This window comes from Elgaria multicarinata, chromosome 16 (genome assembly GCF_023053635.1).
Source record: "Elgaria multicarinata webbii isolate HBS135686 ecotype San Diego chromosome 16, rElgMul1.1.pri, whole genome shotgun sequence".
Lineage (NCBI taxonomy): Eukaryota > Metazoa > Chordata > Lepidosauria > Squamata > Anguidae > Elgaria > Elgaria multicarinata.
The window spans coordinates 18,262,892-18,282,444 of NC_086186.1; the positions used below are offsets into that span (position 1 = coordinate 18,262,892).

Below are 19,553 nucleotides of genomic sequence, written 5' to 3' on the forward strand. Positions count from 1 at the left end.
CTGTTTTGTTAAGTCATATGAGGATAAATGCGAGAGGGTCCAAGCAAGGCCATCGCCTTTCATTTCTCTTAAGGGTGCACTGCAATGCCTATCGATGCAGCCTTGAAAGGGAAAAACACTGGCAGAACAGCTAGCGCTAAACTAGTTTAAAGGCCAGACTCCTGGAGACCTCTGGATGATACAAGAACAGAAGCTTGTTTGTGAGCATTCGATCTTTCTGCTTTTATAGTTTTGCCCATGTGGAACAGACGTTTGTTTATTGTTACATTTCCATCCTCTCTTTGGACCCAAGTCAGGCCCTGAAGATGGCTTACGGATCACAGCAACAAAACATTAAAACGGCATGAAGACAAACACACATACGCTATAAAACCACAGGCATAAAAACAACTTCGATAAACAAAATGTAGTGGAGGATTAAAAAGAAAACAAACCCTAATGTTTATCCTCCCGGCTCCAAAGGTCTAGGAGACTGTCAAAGCGGAAGCAGGCTTCTAAACATTACAAGGGAAAATGTCCTGGGCGGCTTGCATACGCCAAAGTTCAACTATGAGGGCACCACCACCAAGAAAGCCCTGCTCTTTAGCGCCCTAAGGCGATGATAGGATTTGGAGCAAGGGCCCATTTTTGTGTTGTAGCAAAGGAAGAGGGGTTCAAATGGGAGCCAGGATTTCTTGTGCTATCTTGGGAATGACACCATACAGCACAACATCTTTATCATGTTCAGTGAAAACTTGAACATAAGAACATCAGAAGAGCCCTGCTGGATCACACCAAGGGTCCATCTAGTCCAGCACTCTGTTCACACAGTGGCCAACCAGCTGTTGACCAGGAAGCTACGAGCAGGACATGGTGCAACAGCACCCTCCCACCCATGTTCCCCAGCAACTGGTGCATATAGGCTTGCTGCCTCGAATACTGGAGATAGCACAGAACCATCAGGGCTAGCAGCCATTGATAGCCTTCTCCTCCAGGAATGTATCCAACCCCCTTTTAAAGCTGTCCAAATTGGTGGCCATCATTTCATCTTGTGGTGGTGAATCCCATACTTTAATTAAGTGCTGTGCGAAGAAGACCTTCCTTTTGTCTGTTTTAAGTCTTCATCACTTAGCTTCATTGGATGACTCCAGTGGCTTAGCATTATATGAGAGGGAGGGGAAAAAAACCCTCCCCCTATCCAATTTCTCCATGCTATAGGTAATTTTATACACCTCTAACATTTCACCCCAACTAAAGACAGAAGATGCTAAACCAGATTTTGCCCTTAACTTCTTGCTTGCTTGCTCCAGAACCTGATTACCAGTCCATATGGACCATGCTGTTTGCCACTGATCCTGCTGGGATTTGAGACCAAAGTTTCGAAGTACCACTCCCCACATTATAGTTTTAGGTACATTTTGGGTTTTTTTTCCTGAGTGTTCATATAAAAATGTAAGTGTGAATAAGAGAAAGAAATGCATGGAAATCTTTGCATTTAGCTGTGTTCCTTGTCAACCGTACACTCAAGTGACAAGCTGGGTTTATGGTCACGTAATGTGTGAAACGGCTTGAACTGAGCACAAATGTGAGGCCTAATGCAGACAACGTCACTTTGGCAAAACTTTGTTTTTAAGGGGAAACTACGACCGTAACGACACCACAAAGGAGCAACTGAAGACAAGGATAGAACGGCGAAAGGAAGGCTCAAATTTCAAGGGCAAAACACATACTTTACATTAGTGTTGGTGCAGATGATGTACTCGATCTCATCCGAATACGGGTTCTGGAATGTGAAACTGCTGGTCCTGATTAACATCCATTCCCGGTTCTTGGTGCGAAAGCGATACATCACGGACAGCACCTGGCCTTTCAGTTTAACAACCTGCAGAAGCCGCAGGAAAAAAATCACGGAGGGAAGGGGAAGGTGAACCAATTAAAAAGCAGTATCAAGAACGGATGATCCACTTATCGGCAGAACTCCCTGCCTCTGGAGGTCAGGCAGGCGTCAACACTGCGCTGTTTCCGGAGTCTTCTGAAAACAGTTCTTTTCCAGGAAGCCTTGGTTTTTATTGGCACTCTGGTTTTTTTTTTATTATAAAAATGATTTTAATATGCTGTTTTACTTTTTATCTTTTTATTCTTTTATCTCTTATTTTTCGCTGCTCCGGAATCTCTTTAGATGAGGAGCGGTATACAAATGCTGTAAATCAGAACATCTGGAGGGGCAATTTGCACCCCTCCAGATGTTTTGGCTACTGCTCCCCTCCCCCCACCCAGCCACCACAGGAGTTGCCCATTCCTAATTTAAAGGCTATGATCCAATGGAGGAGTTTGAGTGGTTATAGGGCATCCCAAAACACAGCTGGAGTGTCTCTTTCTGTTTGTAGTTTGGTAGCTCAGCTTTACCCAACCTGGTGCCTTCCAGATGTTTTAGACTACAACTCCCACCACTCCCAGCCAGTGTGGGCCATGGATAATAAATGTTATAGTCCTATATGACCCTAATATCATCCTCAGGGGTCCTTCTCTGTGAGCCCATTCCAAAGGAATGTGGGGTGGCTGGCTACCAGGTGGAGGGCCTTTTCTGCTGTGGCACCCTGGCTGTGGAATGAGCTCCCTAGCAAGGTTCACCTGGTACCTACATTGTACGCTTTCTGGTGCCAGGTGAAGACATTTTTTATTCTCCTGGTATTTTAGCAATTTACTATCCTAGTCTTTTAACTCTGCTATTTTAAACCTGCATTTTAAATCTCTGCATTGGTGCTCGGTTTTATTCCGGTTGTACTTTTGTATTGAGGTTTTTATACTGTGGTTTTAAGCTTTCATATTCTATTTTAAACTTATGGTTTTAACTTTTGTGAACCATCCAGAGAGCTTCGACTATTGGACGGTATAGAAATGAAATGAATAAAGACATAAATAAATAGTCTGAGACAGCTGAAAGGCGGCCATGTTGTGTAAGGCTGCTGCAGCTGATGAGGCAAATGGCTTTTGCTTCTTCAGTTTTCCGTGGCAAAAAATGGCAAAGAGTACTTTGGTGTGCAGACAGCCAAACAGGGTCGTTTTGGAGTGTGGGTGTTGGTACGGAAGTTCTTAACTAGTTGACATTCTCCATATACATTTCATAGTTCACCTAACACGTCCTGCATATTTTTGATGCCAACAGCGGAGTGCAACTTTTCTTTTGGGTGTGTGTGTCCCGTTCCCCATCCCCCCGGCAGATGGGGCCTACACATTTGCAAGATATGACTGCCCTTGGCATAAAACCTCTGGCTCAAAGCCACCAGCTGTTTCCCATTGCGGATTCCTTTCCTCAGTTACAGCGGTAAATTCTGAAAAGTAGGCATTCAGCATGAGATTCCTCATAGCCAATCCCCCAGGGAGGGCCTAACATTCAAGCAATGATGTTGATCCATCCCCACAAACGAAATCTAGCAGTTCCCATCTCTACCAGGAGCAGGTCTTTTGTAAAGCTCATGGGTCTTCAGTCCGCCCAAAATACTTTGCATTACAACAGGGAAGGGTATATTGCTGCTGGGAAATTTTGTTTCTCTCCAGCTACTGTGAGAACTGCTGCTAAGCTCAGAGGGAACGAGGAATTCTGAGAAGGGTAGGGGTGGCAAATGATGTCACCGACCCCGCTAATAAAAAAGTATCAGTATTGTGTTCCTACGGGCCCTGGCTCTGCTCCATCACTGCCTTTCCCTCATCCATTTGCACTGGGGTTACCAAACAAACTTCCGCCATCTTGTTTTTTTCTGAGGGGAACTGTACCTCCTTCACAGGGGGTCGCATTATCCCATTTGAATCCTGCTCTTCCTCCAAGGAGTTCAAGAGGTGGGTGGGTTGTTATGCTTTTTTTATCCTCGCATCAACAACCCGTTGAGGTAGATTAGGGTCAGTAACAATTGTGAGTTTCATGGCGGAGAAGGGATTTTGAACCCAGGCCTCCCTAGGCTGGCCATGTACCCTACTTGGCAGAGGATAAACCTTGATAGGAATGCATCCTCTATTTGAAAGGCAGTCTGGTCTAAGTTTGGTTTAAAGACAACAAACCCTATGAAGCCAGGAGGGCAGGGGCCCAGGAAGAAAAAGCAGACTGAGCAGGCACACAGGTGTTCCCGTACAGTTAGATAAATTGTATTTCTATTTAAATTATATTAATTATTTCTAAATTTACATCTCTCTCTCTCTCCTCTCTCTCTCTCTATATAAACTTTTATTATATTCCATATTCTTCACTATGTATTTTACATTTGTATCCTTTTTATTCTATATACCTGTGGTCAGCAGAACGTAAATAATAAACTACTATTACAGTCTTTCCATTTGCCTTCTTATTTTGGTGATGTATTTCCTCTCTTTTTAAGCGATGCATAAGTTCCCACCGTAGGTCTATCTGTTCCAAGTATGGAGCCATACTGATTTTCTGGTTTAATTGTGAGCGCAATGCTATGCCTGTTTAGACAGAAAAAAGTCCTACAACTCCCAATATCCTGGGAATTATAAGACTTTTTTTGTCTAATAATATATGATTGCACCCAAATGGATCTGCTGTAAACTGATTGGTGATCTACTGGAATCACCAGGACCAGTAGAAAAACTAGAAGTGGAAAGAAGTGAAATACTTTTATCATTCCCAGAAATTCTGGACCTGGGTGGGGAAAAAAAAACCCAAGAGATAAAGTTTCATTTAAAATAAAGCTCTTGCTTTAATCTGATGAGCCATATCCTTTCAACAACAACTTTCTACCGCCACACCCAACAATGGGATCATAAACGTAGCAGAACTGGTGTGTAAATGTCCAGCAGAATATTTTCCTAATAGATGCTAGATAGCCATCCTTGCCAACGTTTGATGCAAAATTCTATTTGTTGTTCTTGGCCTCCAATTGTTTCGTTCAGACTTAATTTTTCCCACCCCGACGAATGACTGTATCTTTGCCAGGAAGTGAAAACCCTGAAACAGATACTGGCAACTGCCCAAACACTTCAAAATCCCTCCCTGGATGGTCTTGACTGAAACAGCTCCTGATAAGGGCTGCAATTTGAAAATGTCCAGTTTTCAGTGACTTATTATACACCCATTAATCTTGTAACAGCATATCAATCACCAGGGCCTTTGAACAGAAAAAAAATCAATTATCTTAAAGGGTTCCTGGAATACCAAATCATAGAAATTGGTATCAGTATTATCATGATCATCTAAACAAAATCTATGTGGATCCATTGCATCCCTAGCTGTAGATATACAACTTTAATTTGGGGAGCAAAAACTAAATATTTGCTATGGATAAATGTCTGAAATTTGCAGGGGAGGGAAAATTAAAAAGAAAAGAGTGATGATTTGTGAACAATATTGCAAGTGAAACCAATTTCCCAAAACCAGAGTGAGAAAAATATGTGTAATAGCATGGACAATAGCCCACCATTGAGTGAAATAGCAAGCTGGTTAGACTCCAAATGAGCAGATTGGCAACTGTAAGGAACAGCAGAACTGTCATTCATATCAGTGGTGAGCAATGATGTGAAATAACGTGGCATTGTGTGAAACAGCAAATGGGGAAGACGAACGCTAAGCCTATTGCGCACGCATTAGCTAGGATTCAAATGTGTGGAAAAAGCATTAGTAAAATTCTACCCTCACAAGATTTACCAGTACCTTTCAGCCAATTCATATCCTAAATATGCAGTGTCATTTTTTGGCAAGGCAAAAAATATTTGAGGGAATAAATGGAGAAGATTTTCCACACTCCATATATAACCTTTTCAAATTAGCTATCAGCGTTTCAACTTGGAAAACGAGGGGAAAAAATGAATTCCAGCAATGGGCCGAAGGCAATGCGAGTTGCCGTGAAACATGGCACGAGAAGCATCTGGAAGGTGAGATTGATAACATGCCAAACGGCTTGGCAGAATGCATGCTGGATCAATCAGAATCAATTTGTCTTACGGCGACATGAATTCGGAGGGTGCTCTGGAAACCCGAGGCTAGGCTGACAATGGCTTCCATGTGTTTGCATGTTTCTGCTGTAAAATCTGTCTGCTACATTTGAATTATTCGAATCCAGAGCCAAAATGGTCAAGAGTTGTACATTTGTTGATGTTGCTGGTTTTAAGTAAATGCTTAAAAATAAAAATAAGCAATTACATAGCATGGGTGGTATTTTCCAAACAAGTTAATTGATGGTTAAAGTATGTTGAATCCATATGTATAGTCCAGTAGAAATTGGCAAGAAATCCACTGGCTTCTGTGATGAGGGGCGTTACTAGACGAGGCTCTAGCGCGCGTTACCTTCCGCAGTCACGTCGAGGCTTCCAGATGACGTTCACGAGGATCCGCCGTTATCCTGCGGTGAAGCCTCTTTCTCCCGACTTTAAAAAAGTGAGTTTTAGGGCGCCTTTTCCTGCCGTCCCGCGGTAATTCGGAGTACGTGTGGGAGGATGTGAGGTCACTGCGGTCCGCACTGGGCAGGAAAAGGCGTGCTAAGGGGGAGTGGTCAGCGGCTTCGGTCAAGCCGCCTCCGCCATTTGCGCACAGTCTGCCAGCTGGGGCAGCGCGGCGGAGCGGCTTTTTTTTTTTACTCCCCCAGTGACAGTTTGCGCAGGAACGGAGGAACGGAAAAGTGGCTAGTGTGCTGCTGGGGTGTGTGGGGGATGGGTGGGGGATGTGCGCCTGTTCTAGTGGGTTTTTTTTTATTTCCCCAGTGACAGTTTGCGCAGGACCGGAGGACCGGAAAAGTGGCTGGTGACTCCTTGCGGTGGGCAGCTACCGTGGCCGCATAATGGCGGTGCTGTACGCTGCCTGTTAGTGTGGATACCAGGCTGGCAGAGGGCAGAGCTGTTTGTGGGCTGCTGCCACGGCTACGGCCAGATGTGGGTTGGCTCCTTGGGATGGGGCACAGGGCACAGAGGCGGTCATCGCCGCCGACACCTCAGAGGCATGATGGGAGATGTAGGCACAGAGTGGCCATGCAGACGATTGACCTCGGGTCATATGACACCCGCCACGACCCCCATCAGGAAGTGAGCGCATCAATGTTGACCCTCAACAGCACCAGCAGCACTTCAGATGGCACTGGCACTGCCGCCGCCAGGGCCGGCGGCGGCATCGCTGACGGCTGCGCAAGTTTGCGGTCTTTCGGACGTGCGCAAACCGTGCAGCGAGCAAAAAAAAAAGCCGCGGCAATCAGGCCGGTGTGGCTGCGCAACCGTGCTCGCGGCGGCAGCAGCACAACCGGCGCAAACTTCCGCCACAAATCGAAGGCAGGTGTGGATCATGAGGCGTCACGGCTGAACGGGAAAATCCGCTTTCACCGCTCCTCAACGACGGAACACCCGGTTTGACAATTTTGCCCTTTTCTTTGCTTTCTTAAGCATGGTGGGTGGCCACAGAGGGCAGGGTCTTCTTCGTGGTAGTACCAAAGTGATAGAGCATCCGCTCTTGCTCCTTCCCTGATGGCCTCTTGGATTTTCTGATGATGCTTAATGACAACGGCTTGCTAATTTTAAAAACTCTTTCTGCTACTGGGACTTACTACTTTTGGATGCCATTTTAAATTTTGACTAAAAAAAATAGCAATAGGCAGCCTTGGAGATTTTATGTATATGTTTAACCCTATTTCACACTTGACACCAAAAAAAGACACCATATTTCATACTTGAATACCAAAAAAGTTCTATAACTCCCAGCATTCCCCAGCCAGCATGGCTGGATGAGGAATGCTGGGAGTTGCAGGAGGATTTTCTGTCTAGGATTAAGCCTTTACATTGAAAAAATGCCAGCGGTGGAGGCAGGGGATGAAAATGCCATACAGCTGAATCCATAATTCGGGTGTTACCTGTTGGAAGCTCTCTCTCAAATGGCTTTGATCTTCCGGATGGCAGAATTCTAAAATGTCTTTCCCCAAAAGATCCTAGCAAACCAACCGCAAAGGGAGAAAAACAACAAAGTAAAATTACAAATCACTTTGCAAATTGTGGCCAAGTTTGTATAAGCTTCAATATGTGTGCAGTCAATGTATCTTTCATTTGGGGGTGTGTGTCAGACCGCTTCCCCAGCAAACTTTCCATGGGCTGGATGACTTAAGAGGGCATGGCCAAGCCCTGTAGAATAATAGCCCTGAAGCAAATAGTAGTATTCCAATGTAAGACGCATTAGGATCAGAGACTTAGCCTGATCCTGAACCGATAATGCTTTAAACTCAGAGGGGGGAAACGTCTCTTGAAGGGAATGATAATCGAAGGCTTGGAAATAAGTTCCATTGCCAAAGACAGGGAAACCAAAACTCCCAAACATTCTGGCTTCCGTAAAGAGAATGAACAAACCTGTGGTTGGTAGCCAATAACACTGATGCATCTTGGATCCACAAAGGTGATGATTCCGTCTGAGTTGTGTCGGGATAAGAATTCTGTAGGGACAGACATCCCATTCATGTCCATGCACACCGGAGAACTGGTCACCTAGGAGAAAGAATGAGGGATACTCAAGAGCAGGAAATCGACTCCAGCTCCTACCACCATACAACGGAGTCTGCTTTCTGCAAGAATATCATTGCTCACTTTTTAATGAAATCAGAAATTGCATAAAGAAGAGCCAATTTAAATATGCCTACCAAAGAATTGGTTTAAACAGGAATTAAATCAGAGATGGGCAATTTGTGGTCCTTCAGATCTCCTGGCCTACATGTCTCGTCGTTCTTCATTGTTGGCTAAGCTGGCCGCCACCACCACAATAATAATAATAATAATAATAATAATAATAATAATAATAATAATAATTCTGCTGTGGCACCCTGGCTGTGGAATGAGCTCCCTACAGAGGTTCACCTGGCACCTCATTATACTCTTTCCAGCGCCAGGTGAAGATATTTTCCCAATACGTTAGGCCTTTATTCTCCTAGTCTTTTAACTCTGCGCTTTTTAAATCTGTATTTTAAATCTCTGCATTGCTGCTCGGTTTCATCCTGATTGTGCTTTTTTGCATTGTGCTTTTATATCGCGGTTTTAAGTTCTCCTGTTATATTTTACGCTCTACTTGCATTTTTAATTTTTGCAAACTGCCCAGAGTGTTTCGGCTATCGGGCAGTATGGAAATGAAATGATATAAACTATAATTTTAAGACGGAGTACAGACAGCCCTGAGGATAGGGTAATCTGGTACACACACTTTAAGAGCAGTGTACTGTAACTCTTTTGGCAGCCGCAACATGGATCTTGGCCACTCGAGAGTCACGATAACACAGAGGGTGTTAAGGGAAAAATCTGGGATCTCTTATCCAAGCTGCAAGCAAGCTCTCTTTTCTACGACCTCTCCTCCACATCCTGCAGTGGCATATAGGTTTCTCAGGCACAAAAAGCACGTACAGCGTTTCTCTCCTGTCCTCAAAAATGGTCACCCGAGAGGCAGCAGTGTCAAGGTGCCAGTCGGAAGGGCAAGAAAGTCAGTGGCTCCCAGCTTGGTGATTTGGGAAAGAGTTCATAATGAATGCCCCCTCCCTCCCTGCCCCGCCAGCAAGTTCTTTGATATTAAACCTGCCCCATCCCTTTGCATGTTATGACCTCCCCTGTCACTCACACCCTCCCTTATGTAAGAGAGGTCTGGTTGCTCCATATGCAGCAAACAGTATTTCTGGAGAAGAGTTTATTTTGGCAGCTGTATCATCTGCAAAAAGAAAAAAGAAAAAGAAAGAGCCCTACTCCCTTCATCTCTTGGAATTTTCCAGCTTTGAACATAACTGCGATTAAAACAGGAGTACAAAGATGCACTTTGTATTTGCAAGGGAGTCAGCTCTTCTAAAATCTACAGGACTCAAGCAGGGACGGGGAATGGATGGCCTTTCAGGTGACGTTGGACTACAACTCCTATCATTCCTCACCACTGGCTAGAGATGACGGGAGTTGGAAGTCCAGCACGGTCCCCCCACCCATGGGCTAAAGGCTGAAACACACATACACACAGCCTGTTCAGATAACACACTACACCATGGTTAGACCGCTAACCCTTTTGCAGTGAACGGTTAGTGAGCACGTTTAAAATGTAGTTATGTAGCCATCACAGTTAGGTGGTGTTATGCAGTTAGCCACCAAGACACACTAAGTCAAAATGTTTCGCTCAAAATGGTTAACCACCATGGCTTAGCGTGTCATCTGAACAGGATCACACACTGCATTTTTCAGCTTGATATATTGTTGCAGCTGCTGCTGCTATTTACATTTGTATCCCACTATTTTTCCTCTGGGGAGGAACCCAAGGCAGCTTATATAGTCCTTCTCCTCTCTATTTTAACATCACAACAACCCTGTAAGGTAGGTTAGGCTGTGTCAGGTTCTGTCCTGCAGCACCACCTGGCGGCCGCAGTGTACCTTGCCAGCCGCAGAGTAGTTGCAGGATCCAGGCTCATATCATTGAGTACTCACAGGTGGGATCATAGAATCATAGAATAGCAGAGTTGGAAGGGGCCTACAAGGCCATTGAGTCCAACTCCTTGCTCAATGATGCAGACCAGCTGGGAACAGCCAGGAAAGGACTATATAACCATATGAAAAGGAGGACAGGGCTCCTGTATCTTTAACAGTTGCATAGAAAAGGGAATTTCAGCAGGTGTCATTTGTATGCATGTCGCACCTCGTGAAATTCCCTCTTCATCACAACAGTTAAAGCTACAGGAGCTATACTGCAGCTATACTGTGACCAGATTTAAAAGAGGGCAGGGCACCTACAGCTTTAACTGTTGTGACGAAGAGGAAATTTCACCAGGTTCCCCATATATACAAATGACACCTGCTGAAATTCCCTTTTCAATACAACTGTTAAAGACACAGGAGCCCTGTCCTCCTTTTCATAGGGCCACCCTACTATATAAGAACTGCATTTCCATTCCAGCTTTGCCACAGCAATACGGTCTCCTGTGCCTGCTGCAGCCCGTACCTGACTTCCTGCAAATCCTCGGACCTTGCCGTGCCTGACCTTCTGTTTCTCCTGGCTAGGCCTTTTGCCTCCAGCCCTGCCTGAACTCTGTTTGCCTCTGGACTCCGAACCTTGCTTGCCTTTTGCCTCCGGCCCTGCCTGGCCTCTGTTTGCCGGTTCCACCGCCATCCATCCCGGCGTTCCTGCACGGAGGCCATGCCGCCCACGCCCTGGACCCTGACAGTCTGGGAGTCAGTGGCAGGCTTAAAGTCACCCAGTGAGCGTCCATGGCCGAGTGGGGAGTAGAACCTGGATCTTCCGAGTCCCAGTCCAACACTCCAGCTGCTACATCACACTGGCTCATTTAGATGTGCCCACCTAACTTGCCCATTTAGGTGTTTAAGCGAATCACACAATGATTCAACACGTGGAGAGAGGCTGGCCCTGCCACTCTATTCTGACATCCTGTTGTCCCTCTTCAGGGAAAGTATGAAGAGGGGACGCTGCTCTGTGTTGACTCCCCGCACCCGCCATTGATATAAAACTCTACACGATCAGTGTAAGACAAGGCTCGGGGCCTTCTCTCAACCACTCCTGACATTGCCATCAAAATTCTTTCCCTCTCTCTCCTAAGGGAAAGGGTCGTAGCTCAGTGGCTAAGCACCTGCTTTTTACACATAAGGACCCAGGTTCAATCCCCGCCATCTCCAGGTAGGGCCAAGAAATGCTGCCTTCCCAACCTGGTGGTCTCTAGATGTTTGGGACTACAACTCCCAGAATTCTTGACCACTGGCCACAGTGGCTGGGGTTGGTGAGCCCAAAACATCTGTAGAGTACTGACTTGGGGAAGGGCAGAGCAGAATATATTATTATTATTAATTATTATTATTATTATTATTATTATTTATTTATTTATATAGCACCATCAATGTACATGGTGCTGTACAGAGTAAAACAATAAATAGCAAGACCCTGCCGCATAGGCTTACATTCTAATAAAATCATAATAAAACAATAAGGAGGGGAAGAGAATGCACCAAACAGGCAGTATAAAAGTCAGAACAAAATCAAGTTTTAAAAGCTTTAGGAAAAAGAAAAGTTTTTAGCTGAGCTTTAAAAGCTGCGATTGAACTTGTAGTTCTCAAATGTTCTGGAAGAGCGTTCCAGGCGTAAGGGGCAGCAGAAGAGAATGGACGAAGCCGAGCAAGGGAAGTAGAGACCCTTGGGCAAGTGAGAAACATGGCATCAGAGGAGCGAAGAGCACGAGCGGGGCGAAAGTGTGAGATGAGAGAGGAAAGATAGGAAGGAGCTTGAGGCAGGTGGCTACTATTGTATTTTATATTATGGTTTTATACTGTTGTTTTATACTTTGAATAGTTTTAATTTTTGTGAACCACCCAGAGAGCTCCGGCTATTGGGCGGTACAGAAATGTAATAAATAAATAAATAAATAAATAAATAAATAAAATACCAGTAGGAGGGCCTTCTCTGCTGTGGCACCCCGGCTGTGGAATGAGCTCCCTAAGGAGGTTCGCCTGGCACCTACACTATATTCTTTCAGACGCCTTTTAATTCTCTCAGCCTTTTAACAGTCTATACATTTAATTTTAACTTTGCTGTTATAAATTTGTATTTTAAATTTGTATTTCTGCACTGCTGCTGATTTTATCCTGGTCGTGCTTTTATATTGTATTTTGTAACATGTTTTCATACTGTTTGTTTTATACTTTGAATGATTTCTGGTTTTGTGAATCGCCCGGGGAGCTTCGGCTGTTGGGCGGTATAGAAATGCTATAATAAATAAATAAATTGGATTCTTCCTATGCTCCTACCTACAGAGAAGCAGGTCAGCCAGACTTTTATGTGGAAACGCCTGTATAACATCACCATACAAGCAGTGTTTGTGTAATGCATGAACTACCCTCCATGGACCAGGATTGGCTCACGGTCATATATAATCACTGGCCAGCCCACATTTGCTGCTATGTGATGGAGGCAAAAGCCATAGCTTTTATGGATGGGGGGGGGGGGGAAATGATTTTGGATATTAGCAGGGTATTTGTACTGGGTATTTGTCAGATTTCTACCATCATCTGGCCGAGGCCTGACGTCCTGATTCTACTTAGCATTTTAAGTGATGTTCAACAATTCATGGAGTTCGTTAATGGTCAGAAACAATCCTTAACATTAAAAAAATGTCTTTTACCTGAAGCCTCCCTATTGCCACCAGACAATATTTGCTGCCTTGCCCCACTTCCGCATCTTCTTCCGGTATAGTCATTCCTAAAAATCACAAAATAAAAATGCCAGTGTTATAACTATGTATTAAATTTACAGCCCGCCTTCTCCCCCCCCAAAAAAAAATGCCAATCAAGGTGACAAATGACACCAATCAGATTAAAATCCAAATCTTAATCAAAACATAAACTAAAACAAATCAACTAAAAACACAATTAAAAATGTAACAATAAAATAAACACCACCAGTTAAAAGCCCCTTTAACCACATACCATATTTATACGGCAAAGGCTTTCCTGAATAAAAATCAGGAAATCCGGAAAAATCAGGGACAATCCAGCCTCCCTTCTCAGGGAATTCTGGCGCATGGGAGAAGTACCCAAGAAGGCCCTCTTCATTCTCAAAATCTGAAATGCCTCACTTGATGCTTAAACCAGAGCTACACCAAACAGGATATGACAATTTGTAAATGTTCCAAATACTGTGTATTGAGTGCGTCCTGGGTCCCAACAGTTGCCACTACTGTTATAAACCGTTTTAAAGCAGAAGTGTAGATCCTGACTTAGTTACTGGCAGTAAAAGCTTTCAGCTAAAACAGGCTGGTATTTTGGCCCCACCCATTTTTGCTGCTGGCTCCGCCCCTTTGCATTTAGCCATGCCCACCACTAGAACATGATCCCCAACAGCTTACCCAAAAAGGAATTCTGGTTGAGAGAGGTTCTGCACGCCTGTCCTAAAGCAACATGTTGTGTAGGGTGAAATCCCCCTTCAGGTTTTTTGCGTGGTCTGTTGCTACCATCCACTCACATGGCTCGGAACTAGGGTATCTGAAAGACCTCTTCCTTACGTCAGGACCTGCCTATACATTACGATCTTCGAGACGGTGTTGTGCATCCCACCACCCAAGCAGGTTAGGCTAGCTGGAAAGCAAGGCAGGGCCTACTTTGTGGCAGCACCCTAACTGTGGGATTCCGTCCCAAGGGATGTTAGACTGACAGTGCCTCCGCTTAGTTTCAGGCATCCTGGATTATTATTATTTTTAAACTGTGTTCATGTTTTATAACATGAGAATCAAAGTTTTGCTCATCCCTGTTTTGCTTTTAAAACAGCTTTGTTCGCAATCTGGTTTGTTTCATTTGGTTTTATTGTTTTGTTTTTGCATGCTGTCTTAGTGTCTCCAGTTAGGGCTGAAAGCCTGTTTATCAATACTTTCTCTCTCTCTCTCTCTTGTCCTGTTTGACACTTATCACCTTTAAGGAGCTTTTAGTTATTTGACTTGCTTTACTGGGGCAGTTGACCCCTTTTACTGTAAAATCAGGCCTCTGTATTTTCTAAAAAACAAACAAATCAGCAACATATTTTGGCATACAGGAACGGAAATGGCAGACTGAAAAACACGTGGGTGTTTCATTATGCTTTATTTGTTTCCAGCCTTTTAGTGGGATTTAATGTTATAAACATGAAAAGAACAAAAGAGGCATGACAGAAGGCTATTCTTGGTGCCTCGGGTTGCATAAATAGCATTGTTTGGTACGTAAGTATTATCAACCCTCTGAGCTTCTAAGTCTTTAAGTAATCAGATTTCCCAAACCAAATTTCGGGGCCATAAACTTCCTATGGACGCTTGAATAATTTTAAGCTATTTAAAGCCCTGTTCCCTAGAGTTTTTTTAGATCCACGTCAGACGAGAGTGATGAACCACGGAAAAACATATTTCGGCATATTAGTCAAGTTAATTAGAAAGTAAACAAGACTTTTCAAAGCAACTAAATTTGAAAGGTTTTAACGTCTTCTATATGAGATGGGGTGTGTTTTGTGCGTGTGTGTATGTGTGCGTGCAGAGCAGGACTGCAACGCTCAGGCCTAGGGGCAAAATTTTCCCAAAGGATCGTGGCCTCTTCCTTTGATTCCATCTCTTTTCTCCCGACCAGTATTCATTTGCTTCCCCTCCACATACACACCTTTTGTGCCGTTTTCCCTCCATTCTAAATGGCTGAAATGCCTCTCCTAAGATTTAGTTACTGCAGTAAAAGCTTTAAGTTAAAATATGTCTGGCTCCACCCACCACCAGAATGTGGCCCCCGAGTTTCTCGGAATTGGAATCCGGCCCTTGGGATGAAAGAGGTTCAACACCCATGATATAGAGGAAGAGGAAGCAGGTTCTACATTTACTTGGGAGTCAGTGTGACTGACGTCAATGACGTTCATTACAGACTTAAATATGAATATGGTCTCGGTTGTTCATCACAATAGTTATAAACCAGCTGTCCCTGGTGCTCTCCAGATGTGTTGGATTACAACTCCTAGCAACCCCAACCAGCTTGTCTAGGGATACTGGGAGTTGTAGTCCAAAAGATCTGGAGGGCAACAGGTTGAGGAAGACCACCAGTGAGGGCAAATGAAGTCCCTTGAGACAGAAAGTGTGCGACATAAATGAACAGGCAGGCATATTCAAAAGCGGCACCCACAACCTACTGTACACCCAGAGCAACATAAACAAATGTCCAAAATTAAACCTAGTTGAGAAATGGGATTCTTGATGAGCTGAGCACTGGCAAGAAAAAGGCGTAGAGTTGAGTTTCTTTCAACCTAAGAAACAGATAGCATTAAACCTACACACGCCGCCTGGGGAAATTTATTAGCTGTGCTATCCTACCAAATGCATGAGTCATAATAAATAATGGAATTGGCCTGGAATTAATCAATTCATGACCCAATAGACATGCTAACTCTTTGGAGGGAGAGAAAATACACCAAAACATTATCCAGTTACAGCTCAGGTGCGATTATTGGTAGGGATCCATCGTTTCTATTCCTGGCTTGGATAGAACGCCTTTTCTTCTCATTGCCGACGGTTGCAAAGGGTCATTCTGTATGTTAACATGTATTTTAGGAGGTTTACCACTTTCATGGTATTATGTGTAATTCTGCAGGCCCAGTCAGTATGGACGGACGCAGCAGGAAGAGTGAAAATTGCCCCCTAATTTTGCGTTGGAAACGGGTAAACCCAAGAGGCCTCCCGAATTGCCTAGCCCAATTTGGCAAAGGCAAAACTGGGTGGGGTATTTCACATATTGGAGGGGGATTTGCCAACGTCAGTGTGGGGGAGTGCCATTACCAATTCAAGTGGGCACGCTTGTGGTGGCAGCAGCCATTGGGCGGAATGGTGGCTAACACAAAAGATGGCTGTTGACCCAGCAAGGGTAAAGGTGCTGCCAATGCTAAGGGCACGCGCCTAGATAATAGTGACAAATGTTAAAATAAGTATCACCCCATTGGCAGCCCTGATTTCACTTCCTTCAGCAAAAAATGGCAGAAATCGTAATTTTTTACTTGGTCCTGATGGTTATGTGCTACCTCCAGTATCTGAGGCTGTAAACCTGTGCTGTTGCACCGTGTCCTGCTTTCATAGAAAAAATCATAGAATCGCAGAGTTGGAAGGGGCCTATAAGGCCATCGAGTCCAACCTCCTGCTCAATGCAGGAATCCACCCTAAAGCATCCATGACAGGTAGCTGTCCAGCTGCATTTTGAATATCTCTAGTGTGGGAAAGCCCACGACCTCCTGAAGTCATTGGTTCCACTGTCATACTGCTCTAACAGTCAGGAAGTTTTTCCTGATGTCCAGCCGGAATCTGGCTTCCTGTAACTTGAGCCTGTTATTCCGTGTCCTGTACTCTGGGAGGATCGAGAAGAGACCCTGGCCCTCCTCTGTGTGACAATCTTTTAAGTATTTGAAGAGTGCTATCATGTCTCCCCTCAATCTTCTCTTCTCCAGGCTAAACATGCCCAGTTCTTTCAGTCTCTCTTCATAGGGCTTTGTTTCCAGACCCCTGATCATCCTGGTTGCCCTTCTCTGAACACGATCCAGCTTGTCTGTGTCCTACTTGAATTGTGGAGCCCAGAACTGGACGCAATACTCTACATGAGGCCTAACCAGGGCCAAATAGAGAGGAACCAGTACGTCACGTCTCCCTATCCACATTCTCCATGCTGTGCATAATTTTGTACATCTCTATCATGTCTCCCCTTAAGCCTCCTTTTTTCCAAGCTAAACCATCCCAGCTGTTGTAACCTTCCCTCCTAGGGAAGATGCTCCAGCCCCTTAATCATTTTAGTTGCCCTTTTCTGCACTTTCCCCCCCAGCTGTATAACATCTTTTTTTAGGTGTGGTGACCAGAACTTTTAGGTGTCTAGACGTGCCAAGGATTGCATCCTTAATCTCTTGAAATATCCTCACAACTCAGTTCCGTTCCCTGGCTAATCTTTCACCAGGTGTTGGCTGCTACAATCACTTTTAATGGAAGGGGCGGGCGGGCAGGCAGATTATTCTAGTGCCTGGAGTAGAAAATCCAAATTACATTCCCCTTCCTTTACTAACCAACACTGGGTTGGATCCTGCCCCAGCCATACTTAGAGTAGATCCATTGTAATCAATGGGACATAACCATTTCCGGAGGGCAGGCGTGTTAGTCTATTGAAACATAAACATCAAAGAGTCTTGTGGCATTTTTAAAGGTTAACAAATTTAAAGTATGACTTAACTTATGTCCCTTTCATTCCATTGGCTATGACTAAGTTTGGATCCAACTCTTCTTTCCAATGAGTCTTGCACAAGAGAGCTTCTTGGCGGATCGTGTGTGGGTATCTTTCCCATTTGAAGGATCGGCTTAACCTGGTGCTGCTTCCCTTGTCCACAGTTTGATTACGGGGCATGGATCCCCAACATCCCACCCACCATGAGAAGACCCCCGCCCACCGTGAAGGGAACAGCGACCTTGGAGAACATCCTTGATCGGTCCCTAGTCGACAGCTGGTTGGCCACTATGTGAACAGAGTGCCAGATTAGATAGACCCTCGGTCTCATCCAGCAGGGCTCTTATGTTCTTAGGAGATGACAAAAAGTAAGAGGTGGATGAACTAGTTTACTATAGTTGGTCAGCATGAGAGTTATGAGCAAGGAAGGCCCAGATTCAAATCTTACTTCTGCCATGAGGCTGCTCTATATCATGCTACTCTCTCTCAAACTCAGTGCTGCCCTCCCATTTCCAAATACAGGATCATATTTAGGGCTGTTGAAAGGATTGCAGCAATAGTGTAAATTTGGGTAATCGTACAGGGCAATTCTATGCCTGTCTATTTAGACATAAGCCCCATTGAGTTCAATAGGATTTACTCCTAGGTAAGTGTGTGCAACACGGGTTGGATGCTGCCAACCACCACGTCGATGAATTCAGTAGTGGTGAAATTATTTCTTTTTTTTTCTTACCTGTGCTACAGAGCACCAAAAGGGTTAAATTTAGCCTGCAATCAAGCAAAATGTAACCCTTTGACACTACGTAGCAGTCTGCTGACAGATTTGGGTGGTAAATGGTCAATTTTATGGGAAGCATGGCGCACAGGGGGTGGGCATTTGGCCTGGGACAAAAATCCACCCCCCAAGAATTCCTGCAGCCCTATCCACCCTTGGTGGATAGGACGAAAGCCTATGTCTGCAGGCAACAGCTTTTTCGGTGTTGGAAGTGGCTAGCACATTTCAGGGAACAAGGTTCTAGCTAGCCAACCTGTTGTCTGCTGTTCTGGTTTTCCATGTACAGAAAGTTGTATGTGCATTTTTCATGCAGGGGGACATTGAAAGTGGGAATTTGCCACCTGCAGCCTACATTGGTTCTGTTTCTTCTACCGCCTCACAACAACAACACCTCATTCAGCCGTTAGAAAAACCTCGTAAAACAAAGATGGGAGATGCAGGCCGAAATGTTATAAAGCGGCCTAGAACAGCTTTCCCGAACTTGGTGCCCTTCATATGTTGTGAAACACAACTCCCGGCATTCCAGAGCATTGGACATGTTGGCTGGGGCTAATGGGAGTTCAAGTCCAAATGGGGAAGGTGGGCCAAGATCCTGTGGTAAAGTAGTTACTATGAATGGAACAATGGGCTGTTAGAAAAACCTCATAAAACAAAGATGGGAGATGCAGGCCGAAATGTTATAAAGCGGCCTAGAACAGCTTTCCTGAACTTGGTGCCCTTCATATGTTGTGAAACACAACTCCCGGCATTCCAGAGCATTGGACATGTTGGCTGGGGCTAATGGGAGTTCAAGTCCAAATGGGGAAGGTGGGCCAAGATCCTGTGGTAAAGTAGTTACTATGAATGGAACAATGGGCTGTTAGAAAAACCTCATAAAACAAAGATGGGAGATGCAGGCCGAAATGTTATAAAGCGGCCTAGAACAGCTTTCCCGAACTTGGTGCCCTTCATATGTTGTGAAACACAACTCCCGGCATTCCAGAGCATTGGACATGTTGGCTGGGGTTAATGGGAGTTCAAGTCCAAATGGGGAAAGTGGGCCAAGATCCTGTGGTAAAGTAGTTACTATGAATAGAACAATGGGCTGTTAAAAACGAAACAAAAAGTAAGAGACGTC

The 19,553-nt window shown here is 44.6% G+C and overlaps 1 protein-coding gene across 2 annotated transcripts in view; it reads right to left on the minus strand.

The window, feature by feature from the left end:
• The window catches only part of ARNT2 (aryl hydrocarbon receptor nuclear translocator 2), a 135,900-nt gene that overhangs the window by 30,091 nt on the left and 86,256 nt on the right, over window positions 1–19,553 (minus strand). For both annotated transcript variants that reach the window (XM_063142556.1, XM_063142554.1), the window contains exons 9-12: window positions 13,095–13,171; window positions 8,308–8,442; window positions 7,821–7,895; window positions 1,710–1,861 (exon numbers count right to left, since the gene is read on the minus strand). In XM_063142556.1, coding sequence (XP_062998626.1) covers window positions 1,710–1,861; window positions 7,821–7,895; window positions 8,308–8,442; window positions 13,095–13,171 — 439 coding nt within the window. The remainder of the gene's footprint in view (window positions 1–1,709; window positions 1,862–7,820; window positions 7,896–8,307; window positions 8,443–13,094; window positions 13,172–19,553) is intronic.